General features: G+C 46.3%; 1 protein-coding gene across 2 annotated transcripts; it reads right to left on the bottom strand.

Moving 5' to 3' along the window:
* Window positions 1–4701: 4701 nt before the first annotated feature.
* Window positions 4702–12608, bottom strand: LOC123445260. 2 transcript variants are annotated; one of them, XM_045122225.1, is made up of 11 exons: window positions 12407–12608; window positions 12207–12317; window positions 11771–11836; window positions 9916–10286; window positions 8346–8482; window positions 8089–8218; window positions 7703–8000; window positions 7485–7606; window positions 6116–6188; window positions 5933–6030; window positions 4702–5058 (listed from the first exon to the last, which is right to left on the bottom strand). In XM_045122225.1, the coding sequence occupies exons 3-8, from the start codon at window positions 11816–11818 to the stop codon at window positions 7490–7492; spliced, it is 1101 nt and encodes a 366-aa protein (XP_044978160.1). In that variant the 5' UTR covers window positions 11819–11836; window positions 12207–12317; window positions 12407–12608; the 3' UTR covers window positions 4702–5058; window positions 5933–6030; window positions 6116–6188; window positions 7485–7489. The 2 variants fall into 2 exon arrangements, with proteins under 2 accessions (XP_044978160.1, XP_044978161.1); XM_045122226.1 differs by having other exon boundaries at window positions 5933–6005; window positions 12207–12608.
* Between the last annotated feature and the right edge of the window lie 6108 nt (window positions 12609–18716).

The following is an 18716-nucleotide window of genomic DNA, read 5'->3' on the forward strand; positions in this document are numbered from 1 at the left end:
ACGAAAGTGAAGTGTGTTATGACCACATGCATGCTGGGCTTGATGCTTTGCTCATCAGTGGAGCGCAGCTAGCGGAGAAGAGGGACGCAAGTGAAGTGTGTTATGACCACATGCATGCTGGGCTTGATGCTTTGCTCATCAGTGGAGCGCAGCTAGCGGAGAAGAGGGACGCAAGTGAAGTGTGTTATGACCACATGCATGCTGGGCTTGATGCTTTGCTCATCAGTGGAGCGCAGCTAGCGGAGAAGAGGGACGCAAGTGAAGTGTGTTATGACCACATGCATGCTGGGCTTGATGCTTTGCTCATCAGTGGAGCGCAGCTAGCGGAGAAGAGGGACGCAAGTGAAGTGTGTTATGACCACATGCATGCTGGGCTTGATGCTTTGCTCATCAGTGGAGCGCAGCTAGCGGAGAAGAGGGACGCAAGTGAAGTGTGTTATGACCACATGCATGCTGGGCTTGATGCTTTGCTCATCAGTGGAGCGCAGCTAGCGGAGAAGAGGGACGCAAGTGAAGTGTGTTATGACCACATGCATGCTGGGCTTGATGCTTTGCTCATCAGTGGAGCGCAGCTAGCGGAGAAGAGGGACGCAAGTGAAGTGTGTTATGACCACATGCATGCTGGGCTTGATGCTTTGCTCATCAGTGGAGCGCAGCTAGCGGAGAAGAGGGACGCAAGTGAAGTGTGTTATGACCACATGCATGCTGGGCTTGATGCTTTGCTCATCAGTGGAGCGCAGCTAGCGGAGAAGAGGGACGCAAGTGAAGTGTGTTATGACCACATGCATGCTGGGCTTGATGCTTTGCTCATCAGTGGAGCGCAGCTAGCGGAGAAGAGGGACGCAAGTGAAGTGTGTTATGACCACATGCATGCTGGGCTTGATGCTTTGCTCATCAGTGGAGCGCAGCTAGCGGAGAAGAGGGACGCAAGTGAAGTGTGTTATGACCACATGCATGCTGGGCTTGATGCTTTGCTCATCAGTGGAGCGCAGCTAGCGGAGAAGAGGGACGCAAGTGAAGTGTGTTATGACCACATGCATGCTGGGCTTGATGCTTTGCTCATCAGTGGAGCGCAGCTAGCGGAGAAGAGGGACGCAAGTGAAGTGTGTTATGACCACATGCATGCTGGGCTTGATGCTTTGCTCATCAATGGAGCGCAGCTAGCGGAGAAGAGGGACGCAAGTGAAGTGTGTTATGACCACATGCATGCTGGGCTTGATGCTTTGCTCATCAGTGGAGCGCAGCTAGCGGAGAAGAGGGACGCAAGTGAAGTGTGTTATGACCACATGCATGCTGGGCTTGATGCTTTGCTCATCAGTGGAGCGCAGCTAGCGGAGAAGAGGGACGCAAGTGAAGTGTGTTATGACCACATGCATGCTGGGCTTGATGCTTTGCTCATCAGTGGAGCGCAGCTAGCGGAGAAGAGGGACGCAAGTGAAGTGTGTTATGACCACATGCATGCTGGGCTTGATGCTTTGCTCATCAGTGGAGCGCAGCTAGCGGAGAAGAGGGACGCAAGTGAAGTGTGTTATGACCACATGCATGCTGGGCTTGATGCTTTGCTCATCAGTGGAGCGCAGCTAGCGGAGAAGAGGGACGCAAGTGAAGTGTGTTATGACCACATGCATGCTGGGCTTGATGCTTTGCTCATCAGTGGAGCGCAGCTAGCGGAGAAGAGGGACGCAAGTGAAGTGTGTTATGACCACATGCATGCTGGGCTTGATGCTTTGCTCATCAGTGGAGCGCAGCTAGCGGAGAAGAGGGACGCAAGTGAAGTGTGTTATGACCACATGCATGCTGGGCTTGATGCTTTGCTCATCAGTGGAGCGCAGCTAGCGGAGAAGAGGGACGCAAGTGAAGTGTGTTATGACCACATGCATGCTGGGCTTGATGCTTTGCTCATCAGTGGAGCGCAGCTAGCGGAGAAGAGGGACGCAAGTGAAGTGTGTTATGACCACATGCATGCTGGGCTTGATGCTTTGCTCATCAGTGGAGCGCAGCTAGCGGAGAAGAGGGACGCAAGTGAAGTGTGTTATGACCACATGCATGCTGGGCTTGATGCTTTGCTCATCAGTGGAGCGCAGCTAGCGGAGAAGAGGGACGCAAGTGAAGTGTGTTATGACCACATGCATGCTGGGCTTGATGCTTTGCTCATCAGTGGAGCGCAGCTAGCGGAGAAGAGGGACGCAAGTGAAGTGTGTTATGACCACATGCATGCTGGGCTTGATGCTTTGCTCATGAGTGGAGCGCAGCTAGCGGAGAAGAGGGACGCAAGTGAAGTGTGTTATGACCACATGCATGCTGGGCTTGATGCTTTGCTCATCAGTGGAGCGCAGCTAGCGGAGAAGAGGGACGCAAGTGAAGTGTGTTATGACCACATGCATGCTGGGCTTGATGCTTTGCTCATCAGTGGAGCGCAGCTAGCGGAGAAGAGGGACGCAAGTGAAGTGTGTTATGACCACATGCATGCTGGGCTTGATGCTTTGCTCATCAGTGGAGCGCAGCTAGCGGAGAAGAGGGACGCAAGTGAAGTGTGTTATGACCACATGCATGCTGGGCTTGATGCTTTGCTCATCAGTGGAGCGCAGCTAGCGGAGAAGAGGGACGCAAGTGAAGTGTGTTATGACCACATGCATGCTGGGCTTGATGCTTTGCTCATCAATGGAGCGCAGCTAGCGGAGAAGAGGGACGCAAGTGAAGTGTGTTATGACCACATGCATGCTGGGCTTGATGCTTTGCTCATCAGTGGAGCGCAGCTAGCGGAGAAGAGGGACGCAAGTGAAGTGTGTTATGACCACATGCATGCTGGGCTTGATGCTTTGCTCATCAGTGGAGCGCAGCTAGCGGAGAAGAGGGACGCAAGTGAAGTGTGTTATGACCACATGCATGCTGGGCTTGATGCTTTGCTCATCAGTGGAGCGCAGCTAGCGGAGAAGAGGGACGCAAGTGAAGTGTGTTATGACCACATGCATGCTGGGCTTGATGCTTTGCTCATCAGTGGAGCGCAGCTAGCGGAGAAGAGGGACGCAAGTGAAGTGTGTTATGACCACATGCATGCTGGGCTTGATGCTTTGCTCATCAGTGGAGCGCAGCTAGCGGAGAAGAGGGACGCAAGTGAAGTGTGTTATGACCACATGCATGCTGGGCTTGATGCTTTGCTCATCAGTGGAGCGCAGCTAGCGGAGAAGAGGGACGGACTGGCTTTTGAGGACCGATCCGTTGAGCCAGGTGTTATGCTACCTGGTACAAATGAGCTTCCATGTGTGGAAGCCGATGCTGCACATAGTGCCAGCGGTGTTCATTCTTTTAGTGTGAACGCCCTCCAGGGTTTGGCGGCACCGGATAAACATCGTGGGCCTGGGAGGCCAACAAACAGCAGGGAGAAAGCTCCGTATGAGTAAGCGAACCAGATTTCTGTAGCATTTGTCGCTGCGAAGGGCACAAGGGGACGACATACCCAGAAAGAGGTGATGTGCCAGAGAAACCACGGAAACAAGGCAAATGCAAGAACTGCGGTATGGAAGGGCATCGACGAAATACATGCAAGAGGCCTGTCGGGATCATCGATAAGTGAGATACATTTTTTTTCATGCTCGTGAGAAACTTACCTGTAATTTTAGCCAGGCAGCGTAGCAACTGTTTCTGTCCCACTTGAGCGCTAGCTTTTTTCATCCATTGTGGATTGTTGTATGCTTGTTGTGCTGAGATAATACTTTGATTTCTGGGGATCTGAACCTGTTGTGTTCGCTGCATTTATTGAAACCAGGTGAAAAAAAAATGATATGCGTGCGTGATGTCTATTGAAAAATCATATTTTATTTTCTCCACGTCCTTGTGGTAAATCCTTGTTTTTTCACCTAGAAAAGCTTGTGAGCTAACCTTGGAGGCATGCGTGACGATGTCGGTTACATCGGCAATGAGTGGCGCTACTGGGGGAGGAGGAAAGTGACACCTTCGGTGCCTTGAAGGTTCAGATGAGGATGGAGATGGTGATGGATGAGCAAGGATGAGATGATCTTTTTGGTTCTGAGAGGGTGAATGCCTGTGTTATGCGGCCAGCGGAAGATTGTTGGCATTTATGGCAGCTTGTGCTGGACGGTGGCCACGGCTCAGGGCAGCTCAGGAGTATTACCGAGCCATCCTCCTGCATCTGTTCCAGAAACAGGAGCATAACGCGCCGCTGCTCTCCAATAACTGCACCCTGCGCTCGGACTAAAAAACGGCATGTACGATATAGAAATACAACCCAGCGCGCTGATCCACATGCGGGGCGTCGGTCAGGATTTCGAGCTCAGGTGAGCCCAAACTCAGAAACGGATTTTCAATATTTGTGGTTTTTGTTTTTTTTGATCTTGCTATTCTAGCAAAGATGTGGTGGTGTTTTATGTATCCAATGTTGTTGAAAAAACAAAGAAATGCATTATGTTTGATCAAATCAAGATGCAAATTTAGGTTTTTCAGGCCGGGACGAGCTGCGCCAGATTAGACCCCGCAAAACCAACCCGTAAAAAAACATATTCCACGAATATGCTTTTTTACGGATTCATTATACAGGGTCTGCATCCGTGGCCATGCGCATCGGCCCGCAAAGGCATTTTTCCGCGAACTGCAAACACGTTTTACGGGCCGGACGGATACGGGGTCGGCTAGAGTTGCTCTAAGGGCTATGTCTAAATTTCCAGGATTCCACGGAAGAAGTGGTTTACACCTGACAGTCTCAATAAAATCATAAACCAAAGTAGAAGCATCCTTTGAATATTGGCATTTACAATTCTAGCCGGTCACGATCACGTGTTAGAGCCATTCTGAATAACTGTTACTTTCACAAGTTTGAAACAACCAATATGAACCCAGATGTTACAGTCAACTCCGGAGAACGACTCGGCAACAGAATTCTACGACAGCTTACTGGAAACTTCTCCACAATTTTGGTGATTCTTTGCTAAGCACCAAAGTTCGTCGGCAAGTAATAGGTTGAGCATATACATGGTCCAAGAAAACCTAGGCAAGACGCCTGTAATTCAGATAGGGCACCCAAAATACCGCCAGACTGCAGAACTGTTGAGAAGGTAAGATTACAAACTTAGCAGCAAGTATAGTAAGCATTATTAGCAATACGAAGTACTGGAATAAAAAAGGGAAGATACACATGGAGATTGATGTTAGGAGCAATTTAGTCTATTCAGATTCAGTCCCTCCTTTTCAGGGAAATTCGGTTGTCAGTTTGCAAAACCTGAAATATACAAAACCAGACCAACTGTCTGCAACCTGCAGCCACCGAGAGTAACTAAGACGAAATTGTTGGTAAACATTCACAAACTTCAGTATTGATTAAATGACTATCCTATTTTTTCACCATAGTTATAGTGGTTGAAGGTGAAATTTGCTGATGCAAGAGAAAAGCAACTGCAATTGGATCGATATCCTAATTTTGCGTCACAGTTCATAAGCTAATATTCCTAGAGTAAAAACAGGCAACTGTACCACGACTTTCTGGTCGGTAGATCATCTTTTGTTTGCATTGGGATTTGGGAAACAAAAGAAATAGCTTTTATGATGACCTAATGAAATATGGAAACAAAGATAAACAAAGCCTTCTATCTCAGTTATCTATGCTTGGCAACCAGTGGAAAATCCCTGACATGAACGCATCTAAGAGCTATAGGTCTGTACACCAGGCCAAATTATTGGGACATGGTGAAATGGACAAACCTGAGACCTAGCACACTTTTTTCTAGACTCAAGTATATATAGAAAATACTTGGGAAAACTAATCCATGCCCAGTCTATTTCGCACTAAATATCATCGAAGATGTAGAATGGGCTGTTGTAACAGCTTTCTAAGTTATCCCACCCTAGTGAACAGCCAAACAAATCAAATGGGGATAAACAAAAACATGGAAGAAATTAGCAGAAAAGGAAAGGGACTGACATGCCTCGGAGAAGACTAAAGAAGTCGGCGTTTGGTACATCATCAACGTTGAATGATCTAAAGGCCGCCAAAACTATTAGGAGAATGTAATTAGAGCTCTGTAGATAAAGTAAGAACCAAAGTATTATCAGCAAGGAATTGCTAAAAATAAAGGTGATTGTAGCTAGTTTCGCCGTCACTCACCAGTAATCACATCTCTTGATCAGATCTGTACAGGAGCAGGCCTATTCTGAGCAAGAAACTTGAGATAATCATTCTGCATGGAAAGAGAATTGTTATAAGAAAAGTAACTGAATTTGTTGTGGTACACTGTCGTCATATCATTATTACCGTCAGCAATATTAATATAGGTCCACATTTAATGATACCAACCATTACAATAGATCTACAGTATTTCTCACAAACACAAACACAAGCAGATTTATATGCAGTGACCGAAGGCCAAGGGATTCATAAAGGCTAAAGCATAAATATATGCAGCTGCAAAGGAAATCCACATAAACATATAATTTCATTCATATTCACATACCAACAGTCATCACACCGTTTTGCTATTGTTAAATTTATCAAGGGTTCGCATATCTGGTGAACGTTCGCCACAGGAGATGGCATTTGCGAACATCTGCCTGGCAGTTTCAGTGTATTTGGAGAACCTGGGTGGCTTTTTTGCAAAACTGCCATGACATTTCTTTTATTTTGAGTGTAAAAAAAGTTATCCCAACTCTACCGTAGGATCAAGATCGTGTGGCAATTAGGGCGGTCGCTGGCAGTTTCTCCCTGGCGAACGTTCGCCAGTTACTATATCTGTTTGTTAATATATGCAGCTGGAGGAAGAATGAAGAGGCATTTATAAAGGGAGAGCAGGAAAGCGGACGCAAGGGGGTGTTACGAGGGTAGAGATGACGTCGGAGTGATCTTCCACCGAAGGATTTGGCACTGGTTGGACAGTTGACACAAGGAACAAGCTCAGGGACTGAGGTGTGGACAGATCATGAGAGACAAAAGATAAATTCTGGCTGACAGTGAATGAGCTTTTATATTGCTATAAGAGGCTAAGGGCCGATATGCACAAGGTAAACTTGCAAAGAACCCCCCTATAAAATGTACCAAATACTACACGGCTAACAATAGCAAAACATAAAATTGAGACCATTTAATCATTTTGATTAGAGAGTTCTGAGAATCAATAAATATAAAATATTAATTTTCCAGATATTATAGTTTTTGGCTATGCATAATTCAATTTACCTTTGCCACATGTTCCTGCCAAATAGAACTCAAACACCTATTAGCAGTTTGGAAGACACTTTAACAATGAAGAGCAATGAAACTGATGATAAGAACTTAATGATGACAATAAAAAAATTTAGTTTGACTGGTTTAATTTCTTTGTTCAGTCTATAAGGATAATTTGAATCTGAATATAAGCACAAAAAGGACGACATGAATTCTTCAGATACACTTTGTGTGGCATATTCACATTTGGCATCACAGCAATACAAACATCTTAAGTTGAAAAATAAAATAAAGCATAAAAATAGAAACATCTTACCACGTTCAATATTCCAAATTCAATTGCACTGCAATCTCTTGCAATGTCCGGTACAATGGTTCCCATTCCTGTTGCATATGGTGTTCGAGATCCTTGAATATTCCGTCAGATTCTTTCAGTAACTATGGAACATTTACAAATAAGAGTAAGCATTAGAAAATAAATACATTTGAACCGGTAATTTTGAAGTTGATGCTTACAATGTTCTGAACACTTACCTCGGGCGTAAGGTAACGAACTTCATGTTCAATAATTGTCCTCAAGGAGTATATGAAGCCCCTTAATGTTTTGATGGTACCTTTTTCAGTTGTTCGATTCACAAAGGGAAGTATGGCCCAATGATGTTTTCTATCCAAATTCTCCTCCAATGTTTGCAAACTCAGATCAGATGCTATCAAATATCTTGATTCCGTTTGTGGTACCTTCAGATTGAGTGATACATATTGTTGCAAGCACAGAATATTTTGAAATTTTTCTCTGACGGTTAACAAGGAATAATGCTTCAGAATGTTTGTCCTGCGTATTTAACAAAAACAGTTTTTATCTTAGTTAGTACAACTCTACTAATGAAACAACTTTAAACAATGAGAATTTATATTCTCACCCTTGCAGTCCGTTCTTGGTAATTCTCAGATAAAGATCATTAGACTCTGGGGTTAAACATACACCCACAATCAGGCCTCCCAATCTAAGCCAATCAAGAGCTTTGGACCTGCTTATTGCTGCTTCAGTATCTATAATAAATAGATTCGCGATTAGAATATGATTAAAATACAACTTATAAATGTAATTTGTATTGTAATGAATTCAACAGACCAATATAATTTGTAATTTATATTTTTTATTGTTGTCAATTTGTACCTCCTTTGATTTTACCAAACCTCCACAATCTCGCCCTTTGTGAATCGCCTTCGCTGATGATTGCAATATGACTTCCATGAAGCTTTGGGCAATAATAGCCTTGAGAATGCAGCTCCTCCATGGCTACAATGACATCCCTATCAAAATAGCATAAAAACAGATTTTGAACAATCAAAGGTGAGAACATAACAGCCACCTAGGCATCCATGAAATAGGCCAATCAAAGGTGAGAACATAACATAACAATCAAAGCAATCAAAATAGCACCATTGCAAAAGGCCTCCTCAACCACACCTGGGCTAGAGACATCCACGGCACCTAGGCATCCATGAAATAGGCCAATACTTGCTGCTGTGGCGCGAAACCGAAGGCTTTGTTCTCACCGAGGGACCGGACCAGCTAATCTGGAGGTGGACTTCAAATGGCTGCTACTCTGCGCGCAGTGCGTACCTCGTCACCTTCCAGGGCTCCACTAGCTGCGATGCATGGAAGCTGACCTGGAAAAGCTGGGCGCCACCCCGCGTCAAGTTCTTCCAATGGCTTGCCAATCTAGACAGGTGCTGGACAGCGGACCGCCTGCGCCGCCGCGGCCTTCAACACCATCCACGCTGTGTCCTTTGCGACCAAGAGCATGAAACGATGCGCCACTTGCTAGTCACCTGCCCCTTCTCGCGGCAGGTGTGGCATGACACGCTCTCCTGGCTGCGTTTGACATGCCGGCCGCCAGACCAAGAGGCCTCCCTAAACGACTGGTGGATGCAAACCAAGCTGGACAGGCCTAAGGCCTCGCCACGGCAACCCTCCTCACAGCATGGATGCTTTGGAAGCACCGCAACTCATGTGTGTTCGACGGCGAACGGCCCTCCACTGCCGTGCTTTCGGCAAAGATCAGAGAGGAAGCCTCCCTTTGGATTCGGGCTGGGGCCACCGGCCTTGGGACGATTGTGCCGCCTACCTGGGACGTGCACTAGTCTTGTGCAGGCCTTTCTTTCCTTTTCCTTTTCTTTTCTTTCTTTTGAGCCCCTGTAGCCTCCTTCTCGAAGGCATGTACTGTACATATTCTCTTCCTTTTCAATGAAAAGAAACGCAAGCGTTTGCGTTTTCCCGAAAAAAAAACATAACAGCGAATCAACAATTTTATAAGTGCGAATTTATGTTCTCTCAAATTGATAATATCTTAAACCTTATAACAAAAAAATTAAATACAACATTAAAGCCTAAGAAGCTTAGGAGCCTGGAGTCACAACTCATAAAGATTAAAAGACAAAATACTGATTTTGTCATTGAGACTCGGAGTATGTTATTCAATATTGAAGACATTTCACAATTTTCAGGAATCGGTACCAACAGTTATAATGCCCCATCAGCTGCAGGTTGGCAATCAGGTCTCTTGTCTTGCGGTAGCCCAAACACATTATTAGAAAATCGCTAATTTATCGCTGATGATAAACTGCATCAACCCTTTCCATTAGGAAGCATAAAAAAAACTACCATTATAAAAGATTGCAAGCAACCACACAACTGGTAAGACATATCTAGTGAACAAATAAAAATATATAAAAAATTATACCTGAACAAGTTTATAAAGTTTTCCGTAAATCGGTTTTGCTGGTCAACAGCCAGACCATCTCTCCGAAGGTATCCTTCAAATGTAGTTTGAAATTTTGTCACGGCCAGAAAGGAGTTATTCGAGTGTTTTCCTGTGCCAACTCCATATGCAAAAGCTTCAATTATTCCCGGATGATCAAAATTTGCAAGATTGTCATAATGAATCTTCCCAATTTCTGTAGTTGAGAAGCCCAATACAGTTACAACAGTTGACTCCAAATTTTCAGTTTTGTTACCCAATTTGATAAATCCATTGTAATAGTGCAAAGAAGAGGGATGTTTCATTTTTTGAGCAACACTATCTTTTACAAATATCTGACTTATGCCATCAACCTGAAATACATAATAGTTTATCGTGATGAATATAGTATTAACAACATTATAAAATACGAAAATGTACTTTTACACTGTCCAAATATTCACAAAGCTCATGTAACACGCTAAACATTTTTCATCTTATTTAACCTTGAATACTTGTTGATTTAGCTCCTAAATGATTTTTGCCAAGTGGTTTCCATCATGTGGATGTGTGGTATCACCACATATATTGTCACGTCCTCAATTTTCCCCATTGGGATCTAACAAATCATGTTAAATCCTCCATCCAGGTTTATTAGTCCCCTTGTATTTTGTGTCAAATTCTGACCATAAATTTGACTAGCAAAAAAGAAGTTATATGCAACAAAAAATATTATCGTTAGGAACTTCTTTCAAATATGAATCCAACAATATAATTTTCTAGCACATAACTTATGTTTCGTTAGACAAATCTAAGGTCAAAGTTTGACCTAAAATACAAGAGGGCCAATAAACCAGGGGGTGGAAGTGCTCGGCATCAAACATCAATCTTCTCTAACCCTCTCTTACTATCACCCAGGTCATGACATCCATCACCTCCTCCTTCATGGCATCACGTAGACCTAAGCATCCCACATTTCCATCCATGAAAGGCATAAGAAATTCATGCCTAGCAACACCGACAGATGATGTTCTTTAGGGACAAGAAAGCTCCATATTACATTTCTGAACTACTGTCCTAGATAATATTTCAATCTTCAAACACAACATAAATTATTGGAACCATGGTCATTATTTCTGAGACATAACCATGGTTGTTTTGCCACTGTGGCGGCCTGGCGGGTGGTGTGGCAGGCACGGCAATGACATAGCAAACAGAAGAAAAAAGTACAGCAAAGGCTTCATCTCCATTAATTTCATAGTTGACAAGGAGGATATGAGCCAAGTCGTCATGCCCATCCTTTGAAAAATTGCTCAATCATGGTATCATATATTGAGTAATTCAGCGTCGGAGATCAATGTTCATCCTCCCGGAGGAGCGAGGCGCCTCTTGTCCAGCAAAATCGAGATAAGGAATGGATTTGGGCCGGTCAATGACAAGTTAAGTGATGGGGGGGGGGGGGGGGGGGGTATGCCATGTGGCTCACAATTTATGTATTTACATACTCTTTTTCACAATGTAGTTTTTTTTTTGTCAACATTCTTGGCCAAAGCTAAATAATTTGTACAAACATTGCGAAATAAAGTAAGTATTTTTTTAAGTTGGATATGACATAAGGGACCCACTGATAGGTAAACGCACAACTGGATTCCATGTCACACAAACCATTGTGTTTTGGACTAGGAGCCAATTCGCATCCACGTCCTAAAAACAACCTAACAAGATCGGTGCAGAGTAAAGTGGTTCACTGTTACAATTTTAGGAGGTTAAATAAGACCCCAAAAGGGAATTTGGATGTTATGGAGTCTTGCGAAGTTCCTTTCAATTCAAATGATACTCTTTAAGTAGAGCTACTTACTTGATGGGTAAGTGCAGACCCAACAGGATTAGCTTCATCTGTGTTCATATTATAGAATTCTGAAACCTACAAATAAACACCATATATGTTATATAGACAATTCAGTTTCTTATTTTTTGCGGAAAAGGAAGAGATATCTTATCACTATCTTAAAATTGACACATATTTCACAGAACTGATTTCATGATAAAAACAGATTGAAGATGGACAATGGACCTCATTACTACATACACCAGTGTCTCAATCATTCAGCGTGTGGATATTACTAACAACTTCTGCTGAAGGTGTGCTCGTGGACTCTTGCTAATGCTGATAGTGTTTTAAGTACATTTTAGCTCCTAGATGCATTTTCCCAGCCTATTATTAATAAACTCAACTCATAAAAGCAACTTCATGATACACCTTCAGCTGAAGAAAGTCATGAAGCAAAGCTTACCGTGCGACCGAGTCCACTGAAGAGAATGCTCGCACCACTGTTGGCCCTTTCGAAGCCACGGGTCTACAGGCGGCAGATCCCTGCACGGTCGCTCCGGGCAGTACGCGTCACCTGCTCACACCTAGGCACATCAATGCTCGCTACGGTTGGCTGTTCCTCCTTCCGTGCCACCGAGTTCCCAGAAGAGAATGCCAGCGCACCTTTCCAAGCCACGGGCCTGCAAGCGGCAGATCTCGGGGCGGGACCAGGGCGTCACCGGCTCGCACCTCGCCTTCGCCACGTCAACCTTGATCCGGTCGGCTGGTCCTCCTTGGACCCTAGGGCGGCGATGGAAGGAGACGGGGCCGGTGACGATAGAACTTGGGATAGCCGGAGACGAGACGGGATGGTGCGGCAGCTGGATCAAGACAAGGGAGAAACTTGATGTGACAGCGGCGATTACAAACTATGCAGCACTACAGAAAATGAGGATTGAGGTGAGGAGTTGCTTGCCTGTTATCCCCGCGTGTAGACGAAGAACAGGACGGTGATCGAACACCTCGAGGGCGAGGTGGCTCACTCCGTGCAGGGTGGCTTCCTCGACTACGGCGGTCGGTCGATGAATAGACGGTGGGTATCCTAGACAAGATAAAACGAAAACGTGGGGGCCGGGGGAGAAGATCTGCCGGCGGCGCGGCGGCGGCGAGAGATGACGGGTCGAGGAAAGACGGGGGAGGATAGGGGCTGCAGGGACGGACTCGGGCTGAAGGTTCGCGGCGCGACGCACGCTCTAGGCTGAAGGTTCGCGGCGCGACGCACGCTCTAGGCTGAAGGTTCGCGGCGCGACGGAAGCCGGGGCGGGGGCGGCGGCGGGCGGCGGGCGGCGGCCGGTGACGGTGATGGAATGTGGCGGCGTCGACGTGCTCGAGGATGTCGTGGGATTTTGGGAGCGGGCAGGGGGGTTGAGAGCCGGGCAGACGGCTTCTGAAATACGCTTCCGGTACTGGAGCCCAACACACGTGGGTAATTTGGCCGGCCCGATATGTCCCAGCCCACTCCGTTCCACTAGAGAAAACAGTGAGATACAAGGACGGATTTTTTTTGGAAAAGAAAGATATAGGGTGTGTTTGGTTGCCCGCGGCCCGATCAGGTCTGCGAGTGCGAGGGAGCGGAACCTGATGTTTGATTACCCGCGTATATTGTTTGGCATTATCGCATGAACTTTAAAGCAGCTTCATGTCAGGTCCAAAAGCTACATTCGAATTGGCAGTTTTTGAAAAGCCAGACTCGAACGAAGCAAAGGAGGAGAACGCAACGCTGAGCTCGTGCGGCCAAGGAGATGCCCGTGCGTCTTCGTAAAATTGGCGGGAGATTTTGGCTCACCTCCCGCTGATTCGGTCGCCCCTATTTAGCCCCCCTCCTCTCACCACCCCAACTGGCCAAGTCATGCCACACTTCTTTCCCTTTCGAGCTTTTTCACCGATGCGCATCGACACCGACGAGCAAGAAAGCGAAGCTCCTTCATCGGTCGGTGGTCCACAACGACGTTGACTCCTTTCCTCAACTTTTCTAACTGTTCATGTGTCCCTCTGAGCTACAGCCATGCCTTATGTGAGTTCAATCACCCCTTTCTATGTGTTCGTTGTAGCTAGATCTGAGAGGTTGTGGTGGTAGGGTTAGATGTGCATGCATGTGATAGGGTGATTTGTGCGTCGATCTGTGAGCAGATGGTAGATTGTGATGTTGGGCAGCTATTTGTGGTGGATTTGTAGCATGCTAGAATAGTAAGATATTGATGAACACTACAAATTCATAGCTAGTTGTGTAGGATTTGTAGCATGCTAGAATAGCTATTTCTGATGAACATAATGGATTCGTAGCTAGTTCTGATGTGTGTGGCAGCTATTGGTGATGGATTCATAGCTAGTTGTCATGTATGCTCCTCCTTTCATAGATCATCTGGTTGCGATGTTGTGCTACTGTGTGTGCTATGCGTATTGTCAATGTGTGTTATGGTTGTAGGACATGACCAAGCAGACGCAACACCTTAGTCACGCTCTTGTCCTGTCTGACAGCTAGTTTGTTGCGTCCTATGTCGAGGACTCGTAACCCCTCCTCGATGAGCACATGCATGCTGATTCAGAGGTGTTTGAGGTATCAACCGATGCTTCTCTTTTTATGCAAGTTGTGCTCGTTGAGCCAACTATCACTGGACTGACGGCAGGAACAAAGATCGAGAAGGATGGTAGGGGGAACACCATGAAGTGGCACCCGTTCGTGTTCACGTTCGTGCTAAACAAGGTGTGAGAGCTTATCTATGTTGGGGTTAAGCCTGACAAGGGCTTCAAGGAGGTGCACTTGAGCACCATTGCGAAGTAGGTGTTCGAGTTTTGGGGCCAAAAGGTGACCGCCATCTAGGTGTACAACCATCTCAGAAAATGAAGAGCTCGATGGATCAAAGTGTCCAAGCTCGAAGACCTTAGCGGCTCCTCATGGGGATCAAAGCACTTGCTCTATCATTCTTGAGGCAGAGCACTCCACCGACCATGTCGCGGTTGGCTCACTACCCCTTTGTTTTTCACATTGTCAACCATTGCCTACTCGCAACTAACAAAGCTTGTGCTTCTTTCTTATGATCACCCCAAAGACGCCTAGTTTCTCAACACACCCATCCACAATAGTGCAGAAAAGTTTAGCTATGGCGTGGAAAAAACGGCCTTACTCGTGTGGACACCCAATGCCACCAATATCGCGCCACAGTTAAAATATAGTGCTGGCATTGGCGCCGACGCCGGCAGTATTCGTAATACCTATGGCGTGGGCTACATCTCAACGACGACAATATCATACATATCTATGGCATACGGGATTTCCCCACGTCACACATTATAGGCAAATTACTGACGTTGTATCTTTTCCGCACGCCATTGATAATGAAAAAAACACAGCAAAAAAACGCTGTCACGACAGCAAAAAATGTTGCCACGGTAGTGCAATTTTGTATGAGTATATACATAATGACGTTTGCGTCTCTGACACCCTCATCGGATGCTACAGTAACCTCGGTAATTAAACTAAGTAAACCTATGCTAATGGTGCCACATCACCTGGTTTTTCTATCATTGATCTCGCGATAGTTCAAAACAGTTCGTATTTAAATTTAAAATAAAATCAAGCGATAAAATTTTTCAAATATAGAAATAAAAATGTTTGGTGTTTGTCAAATAATACTTAGTAAGTTGTCCTATAAGAATTATTACATTTGAAAGGATTTAGTGCACTGAAATAAAGTAAATCTAAAACTATAATAAAGAAAAGAAAACACAACAGAAAAAAATGAAAGAACAACCCCCCTTCCCAAATTGGGCCTGCCAGCCCATCTAAATTGGCCCACCTAAATTGGGGGGCGGGGGGTATAAAACCCCCCATCTGACCCTAGCCCACCTCACAGCCCCTCCTCACTCTCCCTGCCGCGCCGCCAGGGGACAAGGGAGTCCCCCCTTGTCACCCCACCAACCCCCACGACACCCCTGGCCTCGCTCCTTCCCCGTCGCTACCTTCCCCTCCTCGTCAGATTCCCCCCACCGAAGCCCCCCACACGCCGCGCCTCCCGCCCCATCCCCTGGATCCCGCTCGCCGCCCCACTCCAAGCGAGCGCCGTCACCTGGCCCCGTCCCCCCATCCAGCGCACTGCCGCCCCTGCTCCCCCTCACCCCGTGCCTCCCTCGTCCCTCCCTGCCTCCCAGGCGCCAACGCGCACCGTCGCCACCGCGTCGTCGCCTCCCTGGCGCCGGCACCAGCCGCCCCGCTGGCGCCCCGTCGTCGACCTCGCCCCGGCTCCTCGTCGCTCCCTCCTGTCGGATCCGAGCCGGCGGTGCCCCCCCCGCTCCACTGGATCAGCCTGGCATCCCCTCATCGCCCCCACGCCGCCCTGCCTCGCCGGGGGCCTCTCCGGCCACAACTGTCGGCGCCTCCTCCGACATCCACACCGTCGGCGCCTCCTCCGACGTCCACACCGCCAACCCCTCCCTTGTTGCGCCGTCGAGCCTCCCCGAGCCCATTTTTGCACATCTACAGGGCTCGGTGAGAACACTCCTCTCCTCTCCGGTTCCGTTCCGGCGTTCACCGCCTCGTCCCGGCGTCGTTGACCTCTCCTGTGAGAGGAGGAGATGGAGCTTTGTCTACTGTCTCTGTGTTGAGCACAGAGTTAGCAGAGAGATGTGAGAGAGAAAAGAAAATAAGAAGAAAAAGATAATGTATATGTGTATGTATGTATGTATGTATGTATGTATGTCTTGCGTATGCATTCATGTATGTAGAAAAAGGATACATATGGTATATGTATAGAATGTATGCGTATGTGTGTGGTTGGTCGTTGGCTCACTTCCATGTGGGGCCAACCCCCCTAAATTGTTTTTAAATAATATTAATAATAGATAATAAAAATAAATAAATAGTTAATTAATTAAATAGATTAATTAGGTAATCTGTTAATTAGGATAATTAAATTATCCTATTAGAGTATGACACATGGATCCCCCACTAAATTAATCTGATTAATTAATATTTACACTTAATTAATAAATTGTGTCAATGACACATGGGACTCACTGGTCAGTTGACCAGTCAACTGTTGATGTCAGCATGACATCATGCCGATGTCATAATAGTATTTAATTGAATTAATTAAATTTGTTTTTAATTCCTAAATAATTAATAAAACTTTAAAAGTTAATATTAAATAAGCCGTAGCTGAGATGAAAATATTTTCAACATGAAAGTTGATCAGCAGAACGAGACGAACCCGGATACACGGTTAATTCGTCTGTCATGCGTCCCTAGCATAGCAAATGTGGAACTTTTCCATCGTTTCAGTCTATCCGGTAGTACCCAGAGACCCGAGAACCCGTCTATGACGGATGTTACTGCGTTAGCTCATGCCTAGTGTGCATATTGCCATGTCATGCTTAGTGTTGCACCTGTTGCTATTATTTATTGTTTCTCCCCCTCTTCTTACCGGTAGACCCCGAGACTGACGCTGTTGCCGGATACATCTACGACCCTGTCGACCAGCCCTTTGCCGCAGAGCAACAAGGCAAGCAAACCCCCTTGATCATTCCTATATCGCCTATGTCTTTCTTCCTCCTGCTTGCATTAGAATTTTGCCACTGTTGTAGTTAGCTCCTATATCTGATGCATAGCCTAATTTTTGATGAACTGCTACTTTCAGTACCTATACTTTAAAACTGTTTAGTATAGGTGGAGCAGACTTTCCCTCTGACCCCGTAGTGCAGTTGCCCCGCTTAATTATCAAGTCTCGATCCCTGATCGACGAGCCAGACCCGACACAACACTTACACCCCGTTAGTTGTACGACGCTACAGAGATACTATCGGGTACCGAGGGTGACACCTCGCGAAGTACTCCTGATGATATCTCTGTAGTACAACTAGTCGGTCGTGGTTATCGAGGGTGATTCCTCTTTCACCATTCCCGACGATGCTCTGTCGTGCACCCCTCAAGTGTGGGACCCTCGAGGGTGATTCCTCTAGGCCCACCTTGACGGTTACATAGTTCGGAATCCAATGAGGGTGATGCCTCGGACCCCCCTGATGTTACAAACCACACAATTACTTGACCATGTTAGTGGGATCGTCTGATGAATAGATATTAGGCGGGTGGATTCCCGCGTGTTTGTGCCGTTGACTTAATTAAAATGATAATGGATTTGGGTATTTGATCTGGGTTGGTCGGAAGGCCTTATTATGCACTAACCGTCTGCGTGGGAAGAATTATGGGTACTCGACGTCGCGGTATCAACCGAAGCTCTTCAGACGTCAACGATGGAGCGGTGCGCGCCTGAGTGGTCCCAAGATGCATCGCTCTTGTATTAAGGGGTGCTAGGACTGACATCGGCCGCCCACGCATCGTGCAGGTGTGCGGAGGGCAAGTGGGCCCGTGAACCCTCTGTGCTTAGGAGTTAGACCGGCGGGCTGGCCTCTCTGTTGAGCTTAGGTGGGGCTGCAACGTATCGATATTCCGAGGCCGGGCAGGACCCAGAAAAGTGTGTTCGGCTAGAGTGTTATCGAGCGCGTCGGGGAATATGTTGTGCACCCCGCAGGTAAGAACTTATCTATTCGAATAGCCGTGTCCGCGGTTATAGGACGACTTGGAGTTGTGCCCTGATCTTATACAACTACAATTGTTACTTAACTGGAATTAATTGCCCCGGGATTGCTTCCTCGCAGGGAGTCGAGGGAGGATCTCTAGGCGTGACCTCATATTAATATTGCTGCAACAATATGACTAATATTTGTGTTACCTTGTTCTACTCTCGTCTATTGTTGCAAGACCCTTGAAGATGCTAGTCTTCGATAGGACTAGGCCTTCTTTCTCTCTTCTCGCATTGCTGCAGTCAGTCCACATATACACCCCCTCCTTTGATATTGTCGCATACTTAGCATAGTTCTGATGTAAGTCTTGCGAGTACTTTGGATGAGTACTCACCGTTGCTTTGCTCACCTCTTTTCC

The sequence above is a fragment of the Hordeum vulgare genome, chromosome 3H, assembly GCF_904849725.1.
Source record: "Hordeum vulgare subsp. vulgare chromosome 3H, MorexV3_pseudomolecules_assembly, whole genome shotgun sequence".
NCBI classification, from domain to species: domain Eukaryota; kingdom Viridiplantae; phylum Streptophyta; class Magnoliopsida; order Poales; family Poaceae; genus Hordeum; species Hordeum vulgare.